Genomic DNA, 23759 nt, shown 5'->3' with positions numbered 1-23759 from the left:
GCAGTTGCCAATACAATATACGTAGCAGAAGAAGAGGGTAGAACAAGATGACGGAATTAAAAGAGTGCCAGTCAAACCAAACAGGCAACATGGAAATATGGCATTCAAATTTGTTTTGTGTATCAACTTTAGAAAGGTTTCAGTATGCCCATCATGCAACGCAGATTTGATGTTTACAACTGGCACCCTCCATTTTTTAACCTCATCAGTGGGGCAGAAGTTTCAGTGGGTGCTGAAGTCACCGACCTCATGTGCTTTATTGTGATATTTGCAAAATCTGCTCGTTACACTTTACCTACAGTGAAGTATTTGCATGTCCACCATACAATTTTCTAATTTTCCACTCATGTCATCGTGTACATTTGGAAGGAAAACCACAGGGTTCCCACTCCCGCTAAAACATTACCGTCAGAGACTTATGAAGAGTTTTTCAACAGAATATCTAAATTCAACCACTTTCAATGATGCGTGTCTATTTTCTAATTCCTTTAAGGGCTTTATCTTTTTTTAATCAAAGTACCAAACTGTTAAGGATTTGAGGGACCGTTTGTGATTTAAATCAAAATGTACGTTTAATTACATTAAACTTGTAGAAATAATTTCCTATTTTGGAAGTTACAAGGTTAAACATTGCTTCTTGGAGTGTTCTTCTTCCTTGGGCTCAAAATGCCACCAGTCTAGTATGACAACAACTGAGAGCTAAAAGACATTAGAAGGTCAAAACCCAGAGAACACTACTACGGGAACATGACATTGCTGCCGGCTATATAAGGGTCGGCTCTCAGCCTGTGTGTTTGGAAATACAACCTGCAACTCAGAATCGCAATGCCACTCATAATTCCTTATGACTGTGAATCAAAAGTACATTCAGCAGAAGTCAAAATGACCTTTGAAAATGATCCGACCTGTTCTGTAGTGTATGTACTGCACGTAGATGTGTTGTGTTAACCTTTAACAATAAATTACTTTATTTACAAGCCACTGATCCACAGAAAACAAACAAAGAATGGTGAATTCATGAAAATGCTGTATGTGTTTTTTCTAGCGGGCAGAGAATAGAAACAGAATGCAGGTGCTTATAGATGTGTGAGCACTGTGTGTGTGTGTGTGAACTGTCGATGGAAATACACAAGGCTCCACCTCACCACCTGCTCTCACTGTGTACTCCTGTCTCCACCGGCGATGGAGACAATTAGAACAACTTTTTTAATTTGCATGGGTCAGTGCAAGCTCACACACTCACAACCACACCCACACACACACACACACACACACACACACACACACACACACTCACAACCACACACACACACACACACACTTTATACACTTGTTTACATTCAGTTCAGGTCTGTTACTGAGTCAAAACAGTGCGTCTCTTACTGTTTAACCATAGGAGACCAAATAACCCCAACCACAATGCAGTGCAGTTTTTATCCATGTTAACAGCATGGCTATAAGTATGTCATCATTGTTCAGTTAGTGCACAGCTTTCGTCCAGACTGAAGTATCTCAACCATATTGGATGGACTGCTATGAAACAGACATTCATGGCTCCAAGAAAATGTATATATATATTCAGGGTCCGTCTCATTCGAATGATGCGGTCAATGCGGCCAATGAAGGAGGTGGCCTTCATGGGCTGTGTAGACCACGAAGGCTGAACTGAAAATCACACGGTCGGGTCCACAGAGGATTTACGTGATCAGCATCACCAACTTGTACTGCTGTTGCCAAGCAACAGAGCTGCTGTTGGATGCAAAGATAACGTTTTTAATGCCCCTTGGTTTTTTAACATGTACACTGTTAACTGTGAGGTTGAGTTGAAGCCCCAGTATTTGCCGACGGTATCAATTCTTTGAAAAACCGTTTGCCACAGTAGTGCAATGAACTCTGGGATGGGTTTGTTCAAAAATGATCCACATGTTGGAGCCTCATTTGTTGGGATGGACGTGTTTTGAGGAACCTTCAAAATGGGACAGCCAAGTTGTGCCACTGTGTCCAATCGGTCTTCAAATGCTGTCTACAAGGGCGACATGAATTGAGGTACAGCTATTATACCTGCTTAACATCAGCACAGTCATGCTGAAGGCACGTATATGCTACCATGCGGGTGTTAGTCACTGTGCTGCTAGCATGGCTGCAGAATCTTAAATTAGTTTTTATAACTTCAGGTCAGCTTGTGGAAAATTGCTGCATTTTGCAATCACTGACGCACAAAGTACAACGGATTAAAAGAATGTTTATACCGCCATCACTTCTGTGAAGCAATTTCAAAAGTTGCTTCTCATTGGCTAAGCTGGAATAGTTTAAATACCAACCAGTTAAAGCTCAATAGCCGCAGGGCAACAAGCTGACATTCAACATCAAGCCCTCCTCATCACAGAGCTGTGCGTCCACCTGCAGTCGAACCAATGAGACCCTCCACTATGAGTCATACTGAAAAGTCAACAGAACTACAATGAAATAATCTCTGATGGGCTATATAGGTGGTAAATACACATCCTGGTACTGAATAGATAAAGAAAGGGAGGCAAAACAGGGAGAGAGATGCAGACAGATATAGAGAGCAAAGGAAAGAGAGCAGATGTGGCCTTTGGGCTGAAACTGCTGAATCACCATGTCTCCTCTCATTACTTCATCGCATCATGAACCCAGAGCAGTTTTCCCTGGAGCCAGAGAGCGACTGTCGTGATAAAAAAAGACACGTATAGAGGGAGGGACGGAGAAGAGGTGAGAAGAACAGGAAAGAGCATCACACCAACATCAACAGGAAGTAATAAAAGGGAGATTCCCAGATGTTCCCACTCTCCTCTCCCTCTTAGCCTCTCCTCACCTTGAAAGGCCCCGGAGGACACTGTCTCGTCCCTCACCCGTCTCAACGGGCTGGGCTCTGTTACATAAAGACTACATGAGGCTACGCAGACACTCTGTATTGCCTCAAAATACATTCACTCTTTCATCTTGGCTTTATTGCTGGACTCCCATTGTGGTCTCTCTTTGTGGCACAGCCAGAGTAAGCCATCACGGAAGCGCAGTTGATATTTGAGAGCTTAGAGAGTGCAGCCGTCAGATGGAGAGAGACTCATGATACCTGCAGTCGATTATGCAACTGCCAGCCAGCACTGAAAAGGAGAAATGCCAACGGTATTCAGAGCTATGGCCCATTTCTATCAGCATGTCCCTCAATTTGCTATTCATGCCAAATGCTCCTTTTATGCTAATTTAATCTATTTCAAGATACAAAGTTAAGATAACTTTTGAGAGGAATCTTTAAATTAGGAGAATAGTGGAAGTTTAATTCCAGGAAAAGTCAAATGAAGGTGAATAAAAGAACACAGACGGAGAAAGAGAAAGTCAAAGTGTTATTGCTTGACTTTACTATCATCTACTCTGGCAATCTCAAGAAAAAACCCTGTGACGAATATTTGTAGGATGTTTTATCTCAGTTAATTATAATTGACAGGTGGACATGACCGACACTAATCGGATGCCTTTCCCTTTTAGTCCTGCCATCAATCTATTCATCATAATTCACTGGTCTAGGTGTAAAAAAATAGGCTTTCTTAGTGTTATATAAATACAAAACCATTTACCATTTACCATTAGTGTTGTTGTTTTTAATTGTTAAGAGTTTCTAGATCATGCAATTAGGTTTTAGTTTTAGGAATATGGCTTTAACCTCTGTTTCCTGCTGTTGTTTTGCATGTCTTCCATTGGTCCTTGTCCCTAATAATAGAAATGTATATAAATATATAATCTCAACTTCCTCCCACGACCCAGAAATGAAGCCAAAATATCTCACATCTGAACGCCATATGAGCCAGAGTCTGTGGTGATCGGGGGGGGAGGACTCACAACCAATTGTGAGTCAGTCTCAGCTGTCAATCATGACATTTCATCCTGTTTTTATAATATTAAATTGATAAACAAAACCAAACTTACCGAAAGAATTAACACTTGAACATTCATCAGTGTGAAAATAACTACCTAAAATAAAAGAAACCATCTTTGGCAAACATTTGACTTGTATTTAGATTTTTCAGTTTGGTCTTTGTCCCATCTGCTATCATGGAGGAGGCAGAATTTATGACCTATACTTCAGTCAGCCAACAGGTGGCGATCGAGGCACTTTGGCTTCACTTTTGGGGAGCTTTTCATGTCATCCATCTTTATAAACAATCTTTGGTACTTGTCTGTGAGTTCTCCAGCCAAATCATCTACACACCTGAGCCACCTGAACAGCTCCACGACCCGCCTCGTTATAAAAGGACTCGTTCACAGAGACTCTGCCACATCGTCTCACATCCACAGTGGTAGAAACTGTTTAACCTACTTCATAGTCTTTTGCACTTCAAAGCTCTGTTACCTTTTCTGTTCCACCAAAAATAATCTGTTTTACCTGTGCCTATAGGATGATACCTGCTGCACTCAGCCAGCTCTGCTTGTTAGATTCAAATGTTTGGACGCCTGGCTGGCTCCACTGCCTCAGACCTGAAAAAAATTGCACTGGGTGTAGAGTCCCCTGACTTGAACCCTGTAATCATTTATCATTCATTATGTCTATTCACAAATTCCTTTTAATATTTAATATATAGTCTTTAAATTAAGGTCTGTCTCTAACCTTACTCTCTCTCTCTAAAGGCTCTTCTCTCTCTTGACCCAACAGAATGGGTTTTCCACATAGCATTGATTTTTAAATTGCATTATTCTTTAGCATGACTTTTGCTGACCCCACAATATATAGATCTCTTAATGTCGTAATGTCTTAATGTATAAGACCCTGACCCGGGTCTTAGATCGTCTAATCAGTAATTTCTTATTGTTTCCAGGTCAATTTATGTGACTGGAGGGGATTAAACCAAACTCTGGAATGCACTTCCTATAGACTATAAGATTATTATCAGAATCTGTGCCAATTTTTAAAGCTTTTAAAACTGTATCCTCATAATTTTGTGTGTCTGTACACTGATCACTCACAACATTATAACAGGTATCTGGTTTTAATATTGTGGCTGTTCCGTGGGTTATGTATCTATGGACAGGCTTTGCATATTTGTATTTATCACTTTTTTCTACCACTTTAATATTTAACTATTATATTGTTTTAGTGGTTTATTTTATCATTACTTTTGCTTCATATATCGTGTTTATTGCCTGGGGAAGCACTTTGTAACATTTGTTTTGTAAGGTGCTATAAAAGTAAAGTCTAAAATAAAAACAACGTCATAATATAGTGTAGTTTAAGTAGATGCAAATAACTGCAAATAACTGCATGTTTCCCTTCAACTGATGGGGTCTAACATCCCAAAAATCAAATAGACACCTTTTTATCAAAGGACCTTTGTGATTTAATTGTAATACAAATTTGTCTCAAGGAGAATAATGAGGATCATCAAGTAAAAATCTGGCTCCAGGCTGACAATAATTTAAAAAAACTTAATACAGAAAAAGAAACTTGTGTCTTAGGTTTACCTCATATCTGATTGATTAGAATATAGCCTAGCGGGAATTTCCTGTGTGAATTTCTGTTTTCTGAGTTATATGAGTGGAAAATCAATAACATTTAGCAGAATGCCTCTCTGGCCCATGATGCTTAAAAGGGGCGCTCTGTCTGCAAGCATCTCCTGCCTAAAGAATAAACATTAATATTTATGTCGAGCTCTGTGGATGAATAATTGTTGACATCTGAAAATAAGGAGTCAAATTCATTGCATTACATTTCTTAAATATTCAATTATATTACCCAAACATTAACATAAGACAAATAAGCTGCCCTTGTCCTGCAACTAGGTTTCATTTGTACTACAGGATTTTTTTCTGCAAGGATGTGACATGTAAAATATATTAGCAGTCATTGCAAACTCTCTCAGTATCAGTTGGAATGCATGACTCACAAACGTAGTGTAATCATATCCCCTCCTTGTGAAACCACAGTTTCATCATGTTGTTTGTGTTTGTTACAAATGTCTGAGGCGAGGGAGCAACAAAAAGCTACATTGATTTTAAAAGCTACATTATGTTCCCGAAAGGCAGCTGTGATGTGTTTTTACTGGTTATGTCGCTCATGTGTTCACGCAGGGGAAAAGCAGTAAAAACAAGCCTCTCTCTGTGTATTTCCATTCGTATTTGGCAGTTTACAATTCAAATGATAAGCCTGTAAAAGCAAATTATATCTACACACATGCAGTTCTGTATGGTAATTGCTGAGATAATTTAAGTGCTGCATTCAAATGCCTCTTACTGAACGCACCCTGCAGTAGCTCCCATTTAGACACCACCACATCATGGGCGGCAGCCATCCAATCATAAGCCACCAACACACTTACAGCAGGATTACCATAACTGCAGTCACATTCAGTCCATACATTGTAGTGGAGCCTTGAAGCTGGTGCACGTACACTCAGATGCATAATTCTCCCTCAGTGAGATAATCCTGTGCTGATTACGCCGAAAATAAAATCCACTGCACTAGACAGTTGAAACCATTAAGTCCGTTTTCAGAAACACTAACTCAGACACTAATGGTACATGGCACCAGTTTATTTCAAAACAGATGCCAGTACTACAGCTATAGATTGTATTATGGCACCGACATACTGTAGACAAGCCCCTCAGAGAAACTGGAATTTGTCCCAAGTGACAGAGCATTTAGTTGCATTTGCATTTTAAATCGTTCAGACACTTAAATCTCAGCATCAGACACCTACAATGGCAAAGTCCATGAGAAAGGTGTAATTGTATTCATTTTTTGGCACTAAAGCATGATAACATACATTTCTAAGCCAAAAGTCGACTCAAGGAGAATTAAAAAGGATTTCCGACTCTATTTTTGGAACTAAAGGGACACTTCTGCATGCAGAGTATAGAATCCACTTCCAAAATCAAAACAGAAAAGTTTTGATAAAAAAGGTTCTATAGTTTTTACATTATCCTGTTAAGAGTCTGACAAACAGCAAGGAAACTCTGACAAGACACAAGAAATCAACTCTACTTGTTGGTTTGTCCTGGAGATTTTGGCCACATTACATGGACTTCATCTACAAATTTGCTTTCAACCCTTTCCACACGTTTTTTGTTTAGAACTGTAACAACACTCAGTTATGTGGGATTCTAAACGACAATTGCCATATGACAACACTCCATAACGTCATTAAATGGAAAAGGTCAAATTTATCTTGTCACTTTATCACGCGGGCACCGACACAAGGCTGACAAGATAAAACTACACCTAGATAATGACAGCAATGAGGGGCTGTAAAATCCATCATCAGCCACACATCAGCGTCCACACAGAGAACCTTTACAGCCGGAAAATGTGATTTGCAGGGGGCAGAAAGCAGTGAGTGAAATAGCAACATCATTTAAGTGCCAGGGGCTCACGTTTCATGTGTAGAGAGGGATGTTTTATTCAGAGCTACATGCTGTTGTACGAACCGGGATGATGTACAAGGTGATAGCAAAGGGATAATATCCTGCTCACCAACTTGTGCTGTCAAGGGCTGAAAACACTTATTCATTGCTCACATTTACATAAACACACTCAAACGCACACATGATGTCCTAAAGCCTCAAATAAACACACAAAAATAGAGACAGGTGACAGAGCTGGGTGGTGGGATGTGTGAATCCAAAACCCCAGAGTGATGATATCCTGTCTGTTCAGATTAACGGAGCAGTTGCTATTTTGGGATCAGATTCAGTGAGAGGAAACAATATATATCTAAATATAAAGACATAAAGCACAAATAAAAACAGACTGAGATATAAGGATGTAAAAGATTCATTTTACGATTGACGCAAGATAAAAATCCAATATGTTCGTTTGGCTACTGCTTTTGAACATGAGAATCTCATCAAGGACTTCACGAATAAATTATCTTATTTTAAATTAGTGTCAGTCAGCATAGCTTTTTTAAATGATAATATTTTTACAGCCCAAAATTTTTGAAAGAGTGTGCCTGTTTCACTGAATATTGTAAACTCATTCGGCGACAACGCTCAGCGCATGCTACAATGCACATCAACCACCTATAAGTCAATTGGACAACTCTCAACCAATCATCAAAGCTGCTAGTATCTTACCACTCATGCTGGGGCTCGTCAATGACCAACAGGATCTTGAACTTCTTGGAGAGGGAGGGAGAAGGCGCCGACTGCTCCACGAACCCGGCGGCAGATGCAGCCGTCTGTTTGACCGCGTTGGTGATGGAGCTGAAGGAGCTGAAGAAGCCAGAGGAACCACTGGAGGAGGTGGACTGGGCCTGTTGAGGCGGCGGAGCCACCTGGGATAGACGCCGCTCCTGAGGTGCAGGGGAGCTGGCGGGCGCCTGGGACGGTGCTGGAGTTTTGGTCGGGGACAGGGCAGGGAATGCCGCTGGGGCAGGTGCTGGGCCCAGCTGGGTAGGAGAGGAGGTGGTTGGGGGAGGAGGAGCAGCTGGGTCAGGCCTCTGGAGGTCTGTCATGTAGCCGTTGGGCAGGTTGGACATGAAGCTGCTGTCAGAGAGCCGGCGACGGAGGAAGTTCATGATTGCAGTTGGAAGGTTGGTCCTTCAGTCGGTCGGTTAGTTGCTCTCTGAGTGGGTCTCTGGATTTCTTGGCTGAATAGAGGAGAGCAGAGACAGTTAGAGAAACCCACTGATCAGAGGTTTGGTGGATGACGGAGAGCAAATCAGTCCAGATGGTTGAGGGGCAGGTGACGGAGAGTTGCTTCTGTGTTGCAGGGATGTGAAGCGAGGAAGGAGAAGATGGATGAAGCAATGGATACAGCTCTTGTCCAGTCTTCTAGAGACAGCTCTCCAAAGCTAAGGCAGAAAAACAGCGTGTGCTGTGGTGTTCCTCCTCCTGAGCCTTACGCCTCCTCACAAATGAGTGTGTGACGTGATAGAGAGTGTGTGTGAGTCTGAGGGAGAGAGAGAGGTGTGGTGTTGTCCCCTCCTATGAGATACTGGTGCTCTTCCCCCTCTACTCTGCCCGCCTGCCTCTTGAACTGCTGCAAGCTGAATGCGCTCAGGAGATGCAGCTCTCTCTGCTTATCTCACTCTTTCACTCGCTCACGCTCCCTATGCCCTTTCTCTCCTCACTCTCTCGCTCGGCACGCTCACTGGCTGTCTCCCCCTTCCCCTCCCCCTCGCCTCCTCCTCCTCCTCTCTCCTGTCATCATCCTCCTACATCATAGGCTGTGCGTGTGTGTGTCGTGCTGCAGCCTTGTAGCGTTGCGTGCCGTGTGCAACCAGTGGAAGGGGGTTTCCTGAGATCGTGCCGAAGGTGGAGTTCACAGATGGAGACGCCATCCATCCTGTGCTGCAAGCCCCACCTCCATACTATGTCTTCCATCCATCCATCCATCCATTCTTTTAAACCCCATTTCTCGACCCAATATTTCCTCCATCTCTTTTTACCTCCATGTAAGAGCATCTAAAAGATTAATTCTCAAATGAAAAAAAAGCCCATGAGAATAGACTTGTGCCAGTATTTTGCCAATAAAAGCACTTGGCATGACGGAAGGCAGGGAGGAAAACAGAAACAGACGGACCTCGACACATCCATCCCTCAAGGTTCTAACTGCCGATGTAATTAGTCAAATGATCCCACTCCAGTGAAACGTGTTACCCTTAAATAATGGGTCCTGTTTTTCAGCCTATTTTATTGGGCTTAAAGGTAATGGTGGTGCTGCCCAGAGGGAAACAAAGCTTGAGGAGACACAGTCGTGACAAGTGTGACATTAGTTGCATTTTGCATCATTTTATAATCCGTGTAAGAGGATCTGTAATGATTATTAGTGTTGGTAGCATTCATATTGGAAGTAGTAGGGATTAAAGGGTAGCAGAGATTTCTTCTATTAAAGGTACATTGTCAGCAAATCTACACTTCTCAATTTCCAAGAATAAAACAAATCACAAAACCGCATGATAAAATAAATCTATATTGAGTCAAACAATAGATGCTGCTTGTTTGCTTCTTTGTTTTCTGTGTCTCTTTCCCTTCTAATTCCTAAACAATCGTCTCCTCCCCATGCCCCTTCTCCATTATACAACTCAGTATTTCAGGGTATGTGGTGAACGCCATTCCTAAACGCCGTCAGCGGCAGCAGGCAGCGTCTGCTCTGTTTGCTGCTCTAAGCTTCACTTCAAAAAAGAAAGAAAAAAAAGAAACAGCCAGAAGATGACAGGACAAAGAGAGAGAAAGAAGATTATTCAAGCGGGAGGAAAATTCCACACACGTCTGCGCCACACTAAAGGGAACAGCTTGGCATTAGAAGACTGCAGCAGAAGAAGACCTACACCACAGTCTACTTCTCCATTGTCTTCAATGGGTTATTCCTGAAAGGATGTTAAGCTGTTATTTAGAGATATTCACCGGCAACACCACTTATTGGATTTGAAAGCTCCTTCATTGTCAAGCATTGAGATTTCCGCTTTCATTTTGATTTGGTTGGCACTGATCTACCATCTCAATTAATGGGAATACATTCCTTGACCTTTACACAATCGAAAGGTTGCTTTCCAATTGTAATCCAAACTACTCGTGTGCTCACATCTCTTTTGAATCTCAGCTACTTTAGTCTGACTCATAATTTGAGTTTTTTTTTTTTCTTACATGAGACATCGGAAATGATAACTCTACATTACTGCACCACAGCCGCCGGCATTCACCTTTTATTCACCCCTTATTTTTGTTTCTTTTACATAAAGCTGCTACAGAACTGTGCACGGTCTTTATAAAGACTAATGCCTCTAAATATATATGATGTGTAGCGTGACAGAAAATGTGCTGATGCCAGAACAAGATGAGTCGACAACCCACTTTTCTTGTCATAAAGAAAAATGACATGTCCAATGACCTACTGCGTGTCCGTGCTCGTAAACAGGTCTCAGGACTCAAGCACGGGCATAAATTGTGTTGTAAAATAATTCATAAATTCCACCGTTCTCAGTCCTCAAAAGAGTTTTGTCTTTCCTTGCATAACTTAATGCAGGGTGCATATTTGTAGCCAGTCACGATGAGTCAAGCCAAGTGAGGAAGGGGGGGCTGTGTTTAGTCAACCAGAAGAGAGCCACAGTGAGTCACACACAGAGAGCTGCAGTGTGAACTGTAGCGACATCCTAAGCTCATCCTGGCCTACATGTTTCATGACACAGATACACAACACATAAAACAGTCATTATATAACAGTATGGGTATGCATGAAATTATGCAGGGGGCAGTGTTGAGGAAACACACTGTGTCTGGGTTAAGATGAGACACAGGTGTTTTGTGCATTAGAAGACGCTCAGGTGTATATTTTTTTACCTTCATTTTCATACATTCTACTGCTGCGTTGGTGGAAACACAGTAAGAATACAAACATCCATGATGCCAGGGTCATCACTCATCTGTCAACACATGCACACAATACGCATTTGCTAATGCATCCTCACATATGCTGACACTGCTGAAATACAAACACATCTAACCCTCTGTCTTGATTGGCATTACTATTAAAGGCCAGTACACACACACACACACAAGCAAGCACACAAACGCACACAAACACACACATTCAATATTTCTCAAATGAGTGAAAGTGTGGGGGAATTTATCATAAATGTTTGCAACAACGAATGATTAACTACATGGAACACTTTATTCATTCATTCATTCATAGGATTAATGTGTCAACAATTTTTAGTGGGGGGGGTAGGATGTTTATGTTTCATGATTTGACAGCGGGTGAGTGTGTCTGGTGTATTTGTGGTTTTGGGGGTTTTGCTGCAGATATCTCAGGTGTGTGTAATCCTCTGTGTCCTGTGGTTTCATTGATTCGAAAACAGAGAATCTTTAAAAAAAGAACATTTTACTGTGTGAATATCTATAATTTGTGCTCATGAAATGGTAAAATATGTGCTACAACCTCAGCAAGGCATGCATATAACAGCAAATTCCCACATTTTAATGAATTATTCAAATTAAACAAATGAATTTAGCTAAATTCCAGTTTTATCAGATTGATAAATGCACTTTTTTAATTACTGGCTGATAAAAACAGAATACATGGAGGTTTTCCTTGCAGGGAGTCATGTCACGTGCACTCAGGGGTTAATTGAAAACACAGGGGGTTAGTGCACAGGAAGCATGAGGGTTACTTTGGGCCTGAGCTCTTGTCTGGTTCTCTCTTAACACGAGGTCTTACAATGCTCGACATTCACAGAAATCCCCTCCCTATGCATCTCGCATTGGAAATGAGTCTCGATGCCATGACTCAGTTGAAACATAAAAAAACAGGTAAAGAAAACACTTTAAAAGTCTATTCATGCCTCTGGAGCTTCTTCAGGGAATAGTGTAGACAAAGCATAGCGATTATAAATGATAGCTCTCTGAATTAATTTAAACAGTGCTGTGTGGATGGATGGAGCTAATAGATTAAAACACCCACACAACTCAGATATGTGCTGCTAATCCCCCCCAAAACACCATTTAACCAGGCTTCTGAACACCACCCCTATACACACGCACACGAAACTTACCCTGCAGAGTGTTGCAGTGCTGCTGAGACTGATGCTCATATTTATGATAGGCCTGGTTATTAGTTTATTTTAGGCACAAGATGAAATTCCACATTCAAAACTACCATGGCAACAAGTAGAACAGAAGGGGACTTGCCAAGCACAACAATAGAACACCACAAACATGATGAACACACTAACAAGAAGTTCACGAAAAATTAACATTTCCAGCAGCCAAATCACTGCTGCTACAACAGGTTTTAGTGACCACATGGGTGTCTCACCTGGCCCAGACCAAGCTGGCAGTGCTAAGCTAGTCAAGACTCAGTTTGGTGATGAGTGAAGTTATTGCAAAGTAGAGTATAAGGCAAACATATAACTTTTTTACACAAATATTTGCTGGTATATGCAGGTTTTTTAAACACAGGTAATCCTGGCATGTCACAATATGTGTAGCAGAAACTACAACATATGGAGACATTGCAAACTATGCAGCCTGCTATTTAAAGCCTATGCAACTTTAACATGTAATTTCTTTAAAGCCTAAAATTCAGATAATAGATGTAAGACTCTTATTTTTTACTTTTTAAGACAATGAGGAAACCCTGATTAAGAGAATCTAATTTAAACAATTTAAACAATTATCCTTAACTGAGTAGAGCTGATACATTATGTTTAGAGTAAATATCACATCTAGACAAAAGTTGATCACAATTGCAAATTCCTCACCTCGACTTGAAATATGATTAAATGCATGAATAAAGATGTACTGTTGTTGGCCTGACATGTGTTGTACTTTCATTTAAAATTAATGTACAGCTTCATTTACATAGCTGTTGATATGATACATGGATTCTATGTATTTTGTATAGACTGAGGATAAGGTGTTGTTACATGAGACAACAAACACTTGCCAGCTGAAAGAGGCGGACACTTCATTGACCACTGGGTCTGATGAAAGTGTGTGTGTGTGTGTGTGTGTGTGTGTGTGTGTGTGTGTGTGTGTGTGTGTGTGTGTGTGTGTGTGTGTGTGTGTGTGTGTTGGTGGATCAAGCAGCATGTATTGATTTTATGGCAATTTCTATTAAGAGCCCTCATGTGATGTTTACATTAGCACACAGGCCTACACTGTTGTAGAATACATGGAAGACAGTAGCACTGCACTCAAACTCTCAAGTTACCTCAACTGTGCAGTTCACTTTGGCTTTCACCTGCTCCTCACTCTCTTCTTATGAATACTGTAGTATTGCCTCGCTCCCTGCTCCGTGACACTACAACCTTTTTCTTTGGAGTAACATGAAAGTAGCAGCCTCGGTTCCTCTCCTCTTGTGCGGCTCTGCAGCAGCTGTGCATCGACAGAAGCGTTTGTGCAGTTAATGGTGCATTTTCGTTTGATGGTTCCTCACTAGGCATGGGCAGCAATGGAAATCACCATGGCAACAGGCGTGCAAAAGCTGAAACGATTCCTCACGGTTATTGTGTGTGTTTATCAGTGTTTGCACTTCAGGATTTGCACCATTCAGTGTAATCTGTAGGCTGTTCCTCCTCGTGCACCCCTCTGAAATTAAACTAGGGGACTGTAAGATGTTTAGGTTTTAATTGCAACTGATCAACTGCAGTACAATTATTTGCTAAATTGAACCAATTAAAAGGTCCTGACATCCAAATGCATCGTTGCTGAGGCAGCCACTAATACTCTAGGAGAGAAACTGTAAGTGGAAAAATCATGTGGCGCTTTCCGACTAAAGCACAAGATAGAAACATCACACAAATCACGTGAAATTAGATAATCAATGTCCAATCATCACATATACTGATTCCGTTTAGTTAGTTCTTCTTGTTCTTGTTCCAAACAAAAAGTTACAAAGGCAGCCTTTGCTTTCACTCCTATCACTGCAGCCGTTTTCACACAGGCCCACACAAACACGATGAGGAAAGATGGAGGTGTGATGGAGACACACATTTCTCACTGTGTTTGGAAAAAATAATTGAACAAATTTCTTTCTTCCTGTCTACTTGCCTTCCGCCTCCTTCTTTACTTTACTACCTGTGTTGACTCCACTCCCCTCTGTGCACAATAGGTTTACAGCTGAAAAATATAAGCAACACTCAGTCTCCTTAATGCAGCTATAAATATATTTTTATTATAACAATGCAACAAGGGACCCATACCTACAGAATATTATGTCTCAGCTCTGCGGAACTTTATAGCAACTTTCCTCTCGCTGCTTTACTCTCAACCAACGTTTCTCAGGAGTTGAAAGAGGAAAAGAAACAGAGTTAAAGCAAGTGAATCATGGGCTGACATCTATCGGATACGATGATTGTATTGCTCATCTAGAATGTGTAAATAAGCAACTATTTGCAAACAGATTGGCCCTTTCAAATAAAAAAATCAAGTCATTCACAAGATGCCAAGAATCAGTTATTGTAGGTTTAAAGCTGAACTAGGTAAAATGTCTTAATTCACAATGGAAGACAATGTGTCATGTGAAATGTGTATCTCAAAGAAATGGCAGCTGACTCTCTCAGGTCATTAATTGGGCTTATGATCCACTGTTTTAGTTCATTAACCTTGTTTCCACTTGATTAAGCCACGAGATGTTACCTACCCAATACCAGACAGCTGACAGACAGCTAGTTAATATAGACACTATGAAGAAATAGTTGGGACCTGGTGGAAACTAATCCAAAGCAGAAATTAGGTTTTGGGATTCGGTGTAACGAGAAACATGACTCTACATAAATGCTAATACAGTTCATTTGTCTGCTACGCTGTTAATGTTTGTTAATATGTAAGACCATTTATTTCATCTTTTCAAAAAAATAATATTTACGGCTTTATTGATTGAGATGCTTAATCCATTAATATATGCAACTGCTCCTTAATTATAATTAACTAAGGATTATTTGACCATAGAAATACAAAACTGAATCAATCCTATGAGGATGATATTATTCATGAGGAAAAGCAGTCAATGAAGTAACAAACTATAGGGAGGGAGAAATAGCCAGAGGCCATAAGAATAACATATAACATAAGGAATCATCTACACCTCTAGAGCCTTGATCACATGTATGAATATAAGATTTGCTATATGTACTATAGGATGAATAAATACATTTATAGTTCTACTGGTGCTCCTCTGTCTCTGAATTAACAAGGCCCTTTAACACAGTGCGTGAGCCTGCTAGTCAAGATTCAGGGACCTCATCAATATTCATATGGCTGAAGAGACAAGTCACGGCAATTACTAAGAAGATAATATTTGTCCCACTCCTCACAATCTCATAATGAGCTTCAGACATATTGCTAACTGTCAAGAATCTACATTCAATATTCATTTGTTTAAATAGATGTGAGCATCACCGGGCTTATAAGACTCCTGACTAATGCTACGCTGAAGACAGATGATGGCCTCACAAGCTTTTTGGGCTTTTACTGCTGCAGAAGAATTAGGCACGAATCTCCCACCTAATTTTACTTTCATGGTAATGCTTGCTGTCTTTTGTTTAAATCATTGTGAACTTTTTAACAGCCAAACAGCGATAAAGTAACTTTCAGTGGTTTCATTTAATACCTGCGGTAGCTCAAGTCTAAATATTAAAGTGTGGTACCTGACAAGAGCAATTGACATCATCCTCTGAGCATTATTACATTTTCAAAGTTCTCTTTTACAAGATGTGAAATAAACATTTTAACATCACGGAAAATGAAACTTTAGAAAAGGCAAATCTAATTGAATCATTAGTCCTGACTGTTATTGAGTCAGGTTTGCACTTCACATGCAGCCAGTGTTACACGATATGAAAAAGAAGGCAACAGACAGTAAATGCAGGCTAAACGTATCAGTGTATAATTGAACACTCATGATTAACATTAAAGTGTAACTTCACCCCCAGCTCTGAGCCCAAATCCACCGACTGATAAAAATGCAAAAAAATGGACTGAGGGGGCGAGGGACGCGGTGCTGGATGTTTCAAGCCATACAAAATGGAGATCGCTGGGTGCTGCTGAGGTATTTTTTAAAATAAATTTGGCAAAAAATGTGATAGGAAAATCACAGTCATATTATTTAGTCCACAGCTCAAAACAGATTTAAGTGTAACCTCTGAAAACTGGAAATATAACACAATACAATACAACAGCACCACATCCTCCAAAATGATACACAGTTGATTCAACATCTCTTCAGAACACTGGATATTGTAACCTACAGGGTCGAGGATTTGCCTTGTACAGTATCAGACTGCATTATGCTTTGTATTAGCTTTAAACTGTGACTGTGGGTCATTCCTCGACAAATCATCACACTTTGAGCCGCACCGACACAGATATCAATGAAATTGGGCAAATGCTGATTTGGTCATATGAGAAACTCATGAAACTGAACTTTTATGTGTCTCCTAATTAATTAATTAATTAAGATCCTAAGGGAGATATAAGCTAGTAAAGTTATGGGAAGGAGTTGATAACTTTGACTGGTTGTAGTTGAAACTGTTCTTACATAGTGTTAAAGCTCCATATTAATCTAAACAGTATGCTGTCATCAATATTTAAATAATAATAATAATAATAATAATAACAATAATAATAATAATAAAGTGGATTTTTTTCAGTACAGCCCAGATGTGTGATGATTTAAAACATGATGACCCCAGTGTGATATGTATTTTATTAACATTAGAGCAGACAGTAGCTGCTACATTAGCATGTAGCCTCTGACCTGGGTGCACACAGCTGTCCTCGGGAATTAGCATGTTTAGCTTAACTTGGTAGAGAACCGCCCTCTGCTGGCAACATTCAGACCTAATATAACTGTACAAACAATATAAAACACAGCCACGTTCTGCCCAGTTTATAGTTCACGACTAAATTAAATCACAAAGGGAACAAACGTGCAGAATAAGTCGCGTGTTAGTGATGATTAAAGCTGTTGAAGCGACTGAAGACTTACCTCTCATCTCTGCCTCCATTTCCCATGAGCCTCCTGCGCGCGGCGGGAGTCTGTGACGCACATTTCAGGCGACTGTCAAATCCGCACAGCTGATTCAAAACAACCTGCTCGTAGTTTAACGACTAAACCGACATGTTTATTGTTTGTTAGTGGGGTTTTGTCGTGTTTGGCCACATCGAGCACCTCCGTCTAAAAATGCACATGTTACTTCATACTTCTGAATTTTCGTTAAACGGGTAATTTCCTCGCTGAACCCGGCCGGTGTTGCTGCTGATTTAAAAAGAGCCAGCTCGTTGAAAATGTCTCTCACAGCTCTGCACAGCACCGGGGTGATCTACAGGAGGATCCTGTCCCAGTTCCCTCAGGACATCAGCCTAGCCTTCGCTTACGGGTCTGGTGTTTTCAAACAGCAAGGGACCAGCCAAGGTCAAATGGAGGTAAGAGACACACGTCCTGCCTCTCACTTAATAAGATTGAATAATGGCTCATGATGCGTTCACTGGTGGATTGCAGATCTATTAGAGTTCATTGATAACAACGTTAGGGATGCCAGGTAGTGGGGAAACCCTCCTGTAGCACAAACACATGGTGCAGTAACTACATACACATGTGCTATAACCTATTCACACACACTCCATGTAGTTTAAGTTGTTAGGTCACAATGCACCTTTGTATATATTTATAGTTTAAGTATTGTATATTAAACTTTTTTAAAGTAAGTTCTTTCTTCCTTGCTTTTATTTCAATTTGATTATTGCACTGCTGAGCTAACTTGAAATGAAGGGAGACCCCTCTACGTCCTCAGGTCTGAAGTTATAACTGTTAGTAAAGTTTCTCACTTTCCAATAAACTACTCCAAAATCACAATGGGTTTCTCACTTTGTAGAAAGCTATCAGTACATTATAGGCTAATATAAATGTGCACAAATAATCAATCAATGTTTCTACAATCAGCCATTTATGGAGTATTAATTAACTGTTTATAATTAAATTAAAGCCCCACTGCTGTTTTTCTTTTTTACAAGGTAGGCGATCAAACATTGTATTTTCTAATGAAGATAAAAATATAAGAAATGTGCCACTAAGGAGGGACTTTAGTGAAGCCTTTCTGGATTGAACTTGCTTGAATAAATAGTCAGACTAAAGGTCCAGTTTGCACAAAAAGAGCCACACATCAGGCTGTATTTCCTGTCTTCAGTCTTGCAGTGTCCAATGATACTAGCTGTGAGAATTGCAAACTTTTATACATGAAGGGCTTGGCTATGTGTTTCAAATCAATACACTCTGTTATTGTGGATATTGGAGTCAATATCACTACGTCAATGTGAATGTTTGAAATCAACAACACAAAACAACACAATATTAATATTAAGTATTTTCCATTTTTATGTGTACAGAAAAACATGCTGGACTTCGTGTTGACGGTGGACGACCCAGTGACGTGGCACACCATGAATCTGCTGCAGAACCGCAAACACTACTCCATCCTCAAGCTATTGGGGCCCAGGATGATCAGCTCCATACAAAATGATCATGGGGCGGCAGTATACTACAACACACTGGTGCCTGTGGATGGGAGGGTAAATTCCATGTCTTAGTATCTTTATTCCTTTATTCTCAGGGATGATGTACCTTAGCCTATCAGGCACACATAGACTACTACTCTGTTTTGATTTAGTATGACTTTAGTGTTTGGTAGAGCAAAGCACAGTTTTTTAAATCATATTGTATTGAACTGATGGAACTAGAGATCAGACCAACCTTGTCTTAAAATTCAAAATTGAATACAAATTAAATTGGACGCAGATTGTGTTTCTAGGTGCAAATCCAGATTGCATCCTCCAAAAACTCAATATCTGTATCTTATCATATCTCATTTTATTAATTTTGTCTGGACTTAACTGTACATGAATGGACTACATTCATCTGTTACCTTTCTTTTCAGATTATCAAATATGGTGTGATTAGTACGGAGGCTCTGATAGATGACCTGATGCACTGGAAGACCATGTACGTTGCTGGACGCCTTCACAAACCAGTCAGTACCATGATTATTAAAATGTGACTGAATCAGGAAAAACCAAGCTGTCTGGATCTGCTTATTTTATTGTGCAATTCTTTCTTGGGGTCAGACCATTTAGCATTATTTTAGTCTAAAGTATTCACAGCTTTTGCAAAAAAGTGTTTTAGATACAGTATGTAGAAGAAGTGTAATGTGTTTGAGTTTACAAAAATAACTACATACAGGGTTCAATTAACTCCCGTCAGACTTTGATTAAATGAATGGGTACAAATTAGCAGTGTGCATCCATACTTATATGCATTTGTGTTTCATTGCAGGTGAAAATGTTGGTGCAGAGTGAGAATGGAAAGCTCCGTGCTGCTTTAGTATCCAACCTGAAGAGCGCTGTGACGGCCTCGTTCCTCATGTTGCCAGAGAGCTTCACGGAAGAGGACCTTTTCCTGCAGATAGCTGGCCTCTCTTATGCCGGTAACTAACTCATAAAACTTAAATGGAAAGAAAGTGAAAGACGTACACATTCATCACACGTGCACTTCTTACCATTGTAATTCAGTTATAAAGCATGTGGTTTGCTTTTCTAACTCTCCATCTCTCAGCATGGTTCTGAATTGTTTGGAGGGCAAATGAAATGCATGACGTTATTAGACCGATAGTTCTAATGCCCCAAGACACAAAACTAACCTGTTTAATTTGTTCAGGTTCAATGAAGTGAAATAGAAGCAGGTTCTTCATGACCTATGATCTCAGCATATAAACAAATGTTGACATGGGGAGTAGCTATCCCACAAAACTGAAGTTGGCTAGTTTAGGAGTCAACTATGTCACAGACTGGATGAAAAATTGTAAACCAAAAATTTAATATTCTTACCTAAGTCTAAACATCTTGTGTTTGCCTCTGAAGGTGATTTCAGGATGGTGATTGGAGAAGACAAGTCCAAGGTGGCCAATATTGTCAGAGACAACATTCAGCACTTCAGGATTCTATACAGCAACATCCTGCGGGACTGTCCTCAGGTGGTCTACAAATCACAGCAAGGAAAACTTGAGGTAAGGCATGGTAAAACCATGTTCAGATCTCAGACAATACAAAAAGTGTGAAAAATTACAACTTAATTTCATTCATCTGGGTTTTCAATGCGTCTGATTGCTTTTTATATCAGGTAATGTCGTGAACACCATAGATACAATGGTTATAGAATTATTTACACTGATAAAGACAAACAAAACAGTGAGTCAATCATAACAAAAACTGCTCTTCTATGGGTCACAGACTCCTCCCTTCAGTAGCATTAATTGCAGTCAGACAAACATTTTACTGAAAAAATAAAATAAAATGCTTAAAGATATTCCGATCAATTCTGTTTTCTATGTGTTTGTTATTTGAATGAATACCAGTATTTATCTTATATTTGATATGTTTGTTAGATATATAACTCTGTAGTTCTGTCGAAAATCAATTTTGAACGTGTGTGGAATGAACCCAAAATGGGTGAACTTATGTCATCTTGTGTACCTGCAGGTAGACAAAAGCCCAGAGGGCCAGTTTGTCCAGCTGATGGCGTTACCACGCACCCTCCAGCAAAGGATCACAAAGCTGGTCGACCCTCCGGGTAAGAACCGCGACGTGGAGGAGATCCTGCTGCAGGTGGCTCAGGACCCAGACTGTGGAGCTGTCGTACAGCAAGGTACAGAGGGATGGAGAATAGAGGAAAAGATGGGTAGGAGGGAGAGGTAGATTGAGAAAGAGATGGATGGAAAAGTAATCAAACGTTTAATTAAAGGTGGCTCTGAAACACTAATACAGTGCATGGTGGATGCACAGACCAAGGTCATTGTTGTATGGTGAGATAAAGATAAAGCACATGATTAAATAAAGCAGATGTAGGAGCCATAGTATAACAAGCTATGTTATGGATGGTAAATCAGGTCTCAGGGAATTCATTAGCATAGTTCAATGTTCCACCTGGAAGGTTAAACAGTTTTTAATCACTGATGCAGCTTCACTTGTGCTCTGGATGCTCTTGTTTAAGTGCTTGTCATTGGAAATATAATAAGTGCAATGGACACTGAGAAAATTTCATTTGAAAAGTTTGTCTCAGACTCCGACTTTGCCTCTTCATCAGGGTCATGTTAGGAATGAATAATGTTATGAATCCATAATACAAATGCACTACCACAGCCAGCAGACTGTTAAAACATGGCCAAAAGTGATGGAGTGGTGGATAAGTAAACAAGTAGTAAATAAAACAAAATGTAGCCACCCAACGGCTCATAAGTTCTAAGATTAATAGTTACTGCTTGTTTATTTGAAAAATAATTCATCAGAAACTTGTGGATGGACAAATTTCATAAGTCACATTTTAATGGGAGGAAGCAGAAAAATGTCCAGATGGAGATAGATGGATGGCGTAAATAAATATTGTTCTGCAGGAAGACATTTCCTCGTTTCTAGATTTCTAGATTGTTAATAGAATAAAATCATATTGCAGAGTGATGAGATATTAAATGGGTTTTTAATTGCACATGTTGTTGTTCTTCCTCAGGTATCTCATCTATTGTGAAAACCTCCAGTATAACACAGAGTATCAAAGGCATTTCTACAGCTGGTAAGAACTATTTTCTCCTTCAGTTAATACTTTGGCAAAAACCTGGATCATACATTGTCAGGTTGTGATGTTGGATTGACGGATTTTGTGTTTCAGATCCCTTAAAGTAAATAGTTAGAAATAGTATCATAGTGTATAGTCATTGTGGGGAATTTGTTATAGTTACTTATAAAGATTGTTACTCATTCTCATGTCTGTAAGCTAAATTTAGAGAAACAGCCACCTGATACTTAGCTTAGCATAAAGACATAAATGGCAACGGGGGAACAGCTAGCCTGCCGCAGTCCAAATGTCAACAAAATATGCCTTCATTTTTTTTAGAGCCCAACTGATTTATCGATAAAGACATTGTTGAGTCCTCCAACAGGCATTAATAGTAATGTGTAAATATTGTTCTTCTAGTGTGGTTGTTAACGTCTGGTGCTCTGTGTCTCAGGTATGTGGAAGACGGTGTCGTACAGCTCGAAGAAACTGCTGAAGATGTGGAAGGGCTGGAGGAGGAAACCGTCTGTGTCCCACATGTCCTGAACCTGTCTATTCACCAGGAACCTGTCTGTCTTTACCTCTGACAGTCTGACAATGCACGTCCATCCTTTTGATTTTACCCTGATGAACTGTAGCTGGAGCAGTCGTCCCCTCACCTCTGCTTGTGACACTCCGTAGTCCGTGTGAATGGGATCAATGACTGTATAAGGTTGTCTGAATATTTTCGAAATACCTGTGCTGCTGCCCTTTTATAATGGGATTCATAAAAAGTTGTTGAATAAAAGGTGGCATTTCACGAGTCAGACTGAATTATGGCTGACATTTCACAGTAATACAATCTTGACCTTTCTGGATGATGACACGTGCACAGTGACCGGCCTGGAACAGCTGAACAGATGACCCAGCAACACGTAGCACAAATATAATGAAGACATAACCGGCTCATCAGGGTCGAACATGTGTCACATCTGAACATTTCTTATGTCAATGGTGTTTTCCAGATGACTGAGATTATGCAGAACTTTATATTTGTGCTTAAATGTCATTACTGTATTAAAAAGGAGGGTAATTATTGATTGTCTTTAAGCTGTGAACTGGTGTTACATGTTACACACACGCACACACACACACACACACACACACACCTGTTTCTCCTTGCCAAAGATCCACAAATCTTGTCATCTCTTAATACTTTGTTTTTGGACGCTGTACCACTATCTCAACCAGGATTTATAAACTGACAATGGGATCACACACTGTTGAGAAGTTGTTTGAGAGAAGTCTGTTATATCCTCTACCATTAAATAATTTTCCTTATAGTTAATAGACACGTCACAATAATATGTCCCCAGCTAATGCATCAATTGGTTCTTGATAAACACAGTTGTCTAATTCAGATACAAGAAATCAGGTTTAATAAAGTTTTCAGTGAAACAGCAACAATGGTCTTAAGTGGCATGATTATTTTTATACCCAAACTGATAAATGAACAAATGACGTCATCCCAGAAAACACAGGATTTAAAGGATAATATAATAAAATAAAATTTAAATCCTTAATCCTTAATCCTTTATCTTGTAGTAGGACATTTGTTTGCTATATGTAAGCTTTTATACTTTTTATAACATACAATTTAAATATATACACTACCGTTCAAAAGTTTGGGGTCACTTCGAAATTTCCTTATTTTTCAAAGAAAAGC

At 39.9% G+C, this 23759-nt stretch overlaps 2 protein-coding genes across 4 annotated transcripts in view; one reads left to right on the top strand and one right to left on the bottom strand.

Moving 5' to 3' along the window:
• Positions 1-9112, bottom strand: part of syn2b (synapsin IIb) — a 69517-nt gene extending 60405 nt beyond the window's left edge. For all 3 annotated transcript variants that reach the window (XM_034584285.1, XM_034584287.1, XM_034584286.1), the window contains exon 1: positions 8086-9112. In XM_034584285.1, the coding sequence (XP_034440176.1) occupies positions 8086-8528 (443 nt within the window). In that variant the 5' untranslated portion in view covers positions 8529-9112. The remainder of the gene's footprint in view (positions 1-8085) is intronic.
• Positions 9113-17428: 8316 nt separating this feature from the next.
• Positions 17429-23497, top strand: tamm41 (TAM41 mitochondrial translocator assembly and maintenance homolog). The gene is made up of 8 exons (XM_034586292.1): positions 17429-17880; positions 18841-19023; positions 19389-19481; positions 19784-19934; positions 20368-20513; positions 20986-21151; positions 22010-22072; positions 22509-23497. Exons 1-8 carry the CDS (start codon positions 17743-17745, stop codon positions 22598-22600), a joined length of 1032 nt encoding a protein of 343 aa, XP_034442183.1. The 5' UTR covers positions 17429-17742; the 3' UTR covers positions 22601-23497.
• The last annotated feature ends 262 nt before the right edge of the window (positions 23498-23759 follow it).

This window comes from Hippoglossus hippoglossus, chromosome 5 (assembly GCF_009819705.1).
Source record: "Hippoglossus hippoglossus isolate fHipHip1 chromosome 5, fHipHip1.pri, whole genome shotgun sequence".
NCBI classification, from domain to species: Eukaryota; Metazoa; Chordata; class Actinopteri; order Pleuronectiformes; family Pleuronectidae; genus Hippoglossus; species Hippoglossus hippoglossus.
The sequence above is the reverse complement of the archived record's forward strand: the minus strand, read 5'-3'. Positions and strand labels throughout refer to the sequence as shown.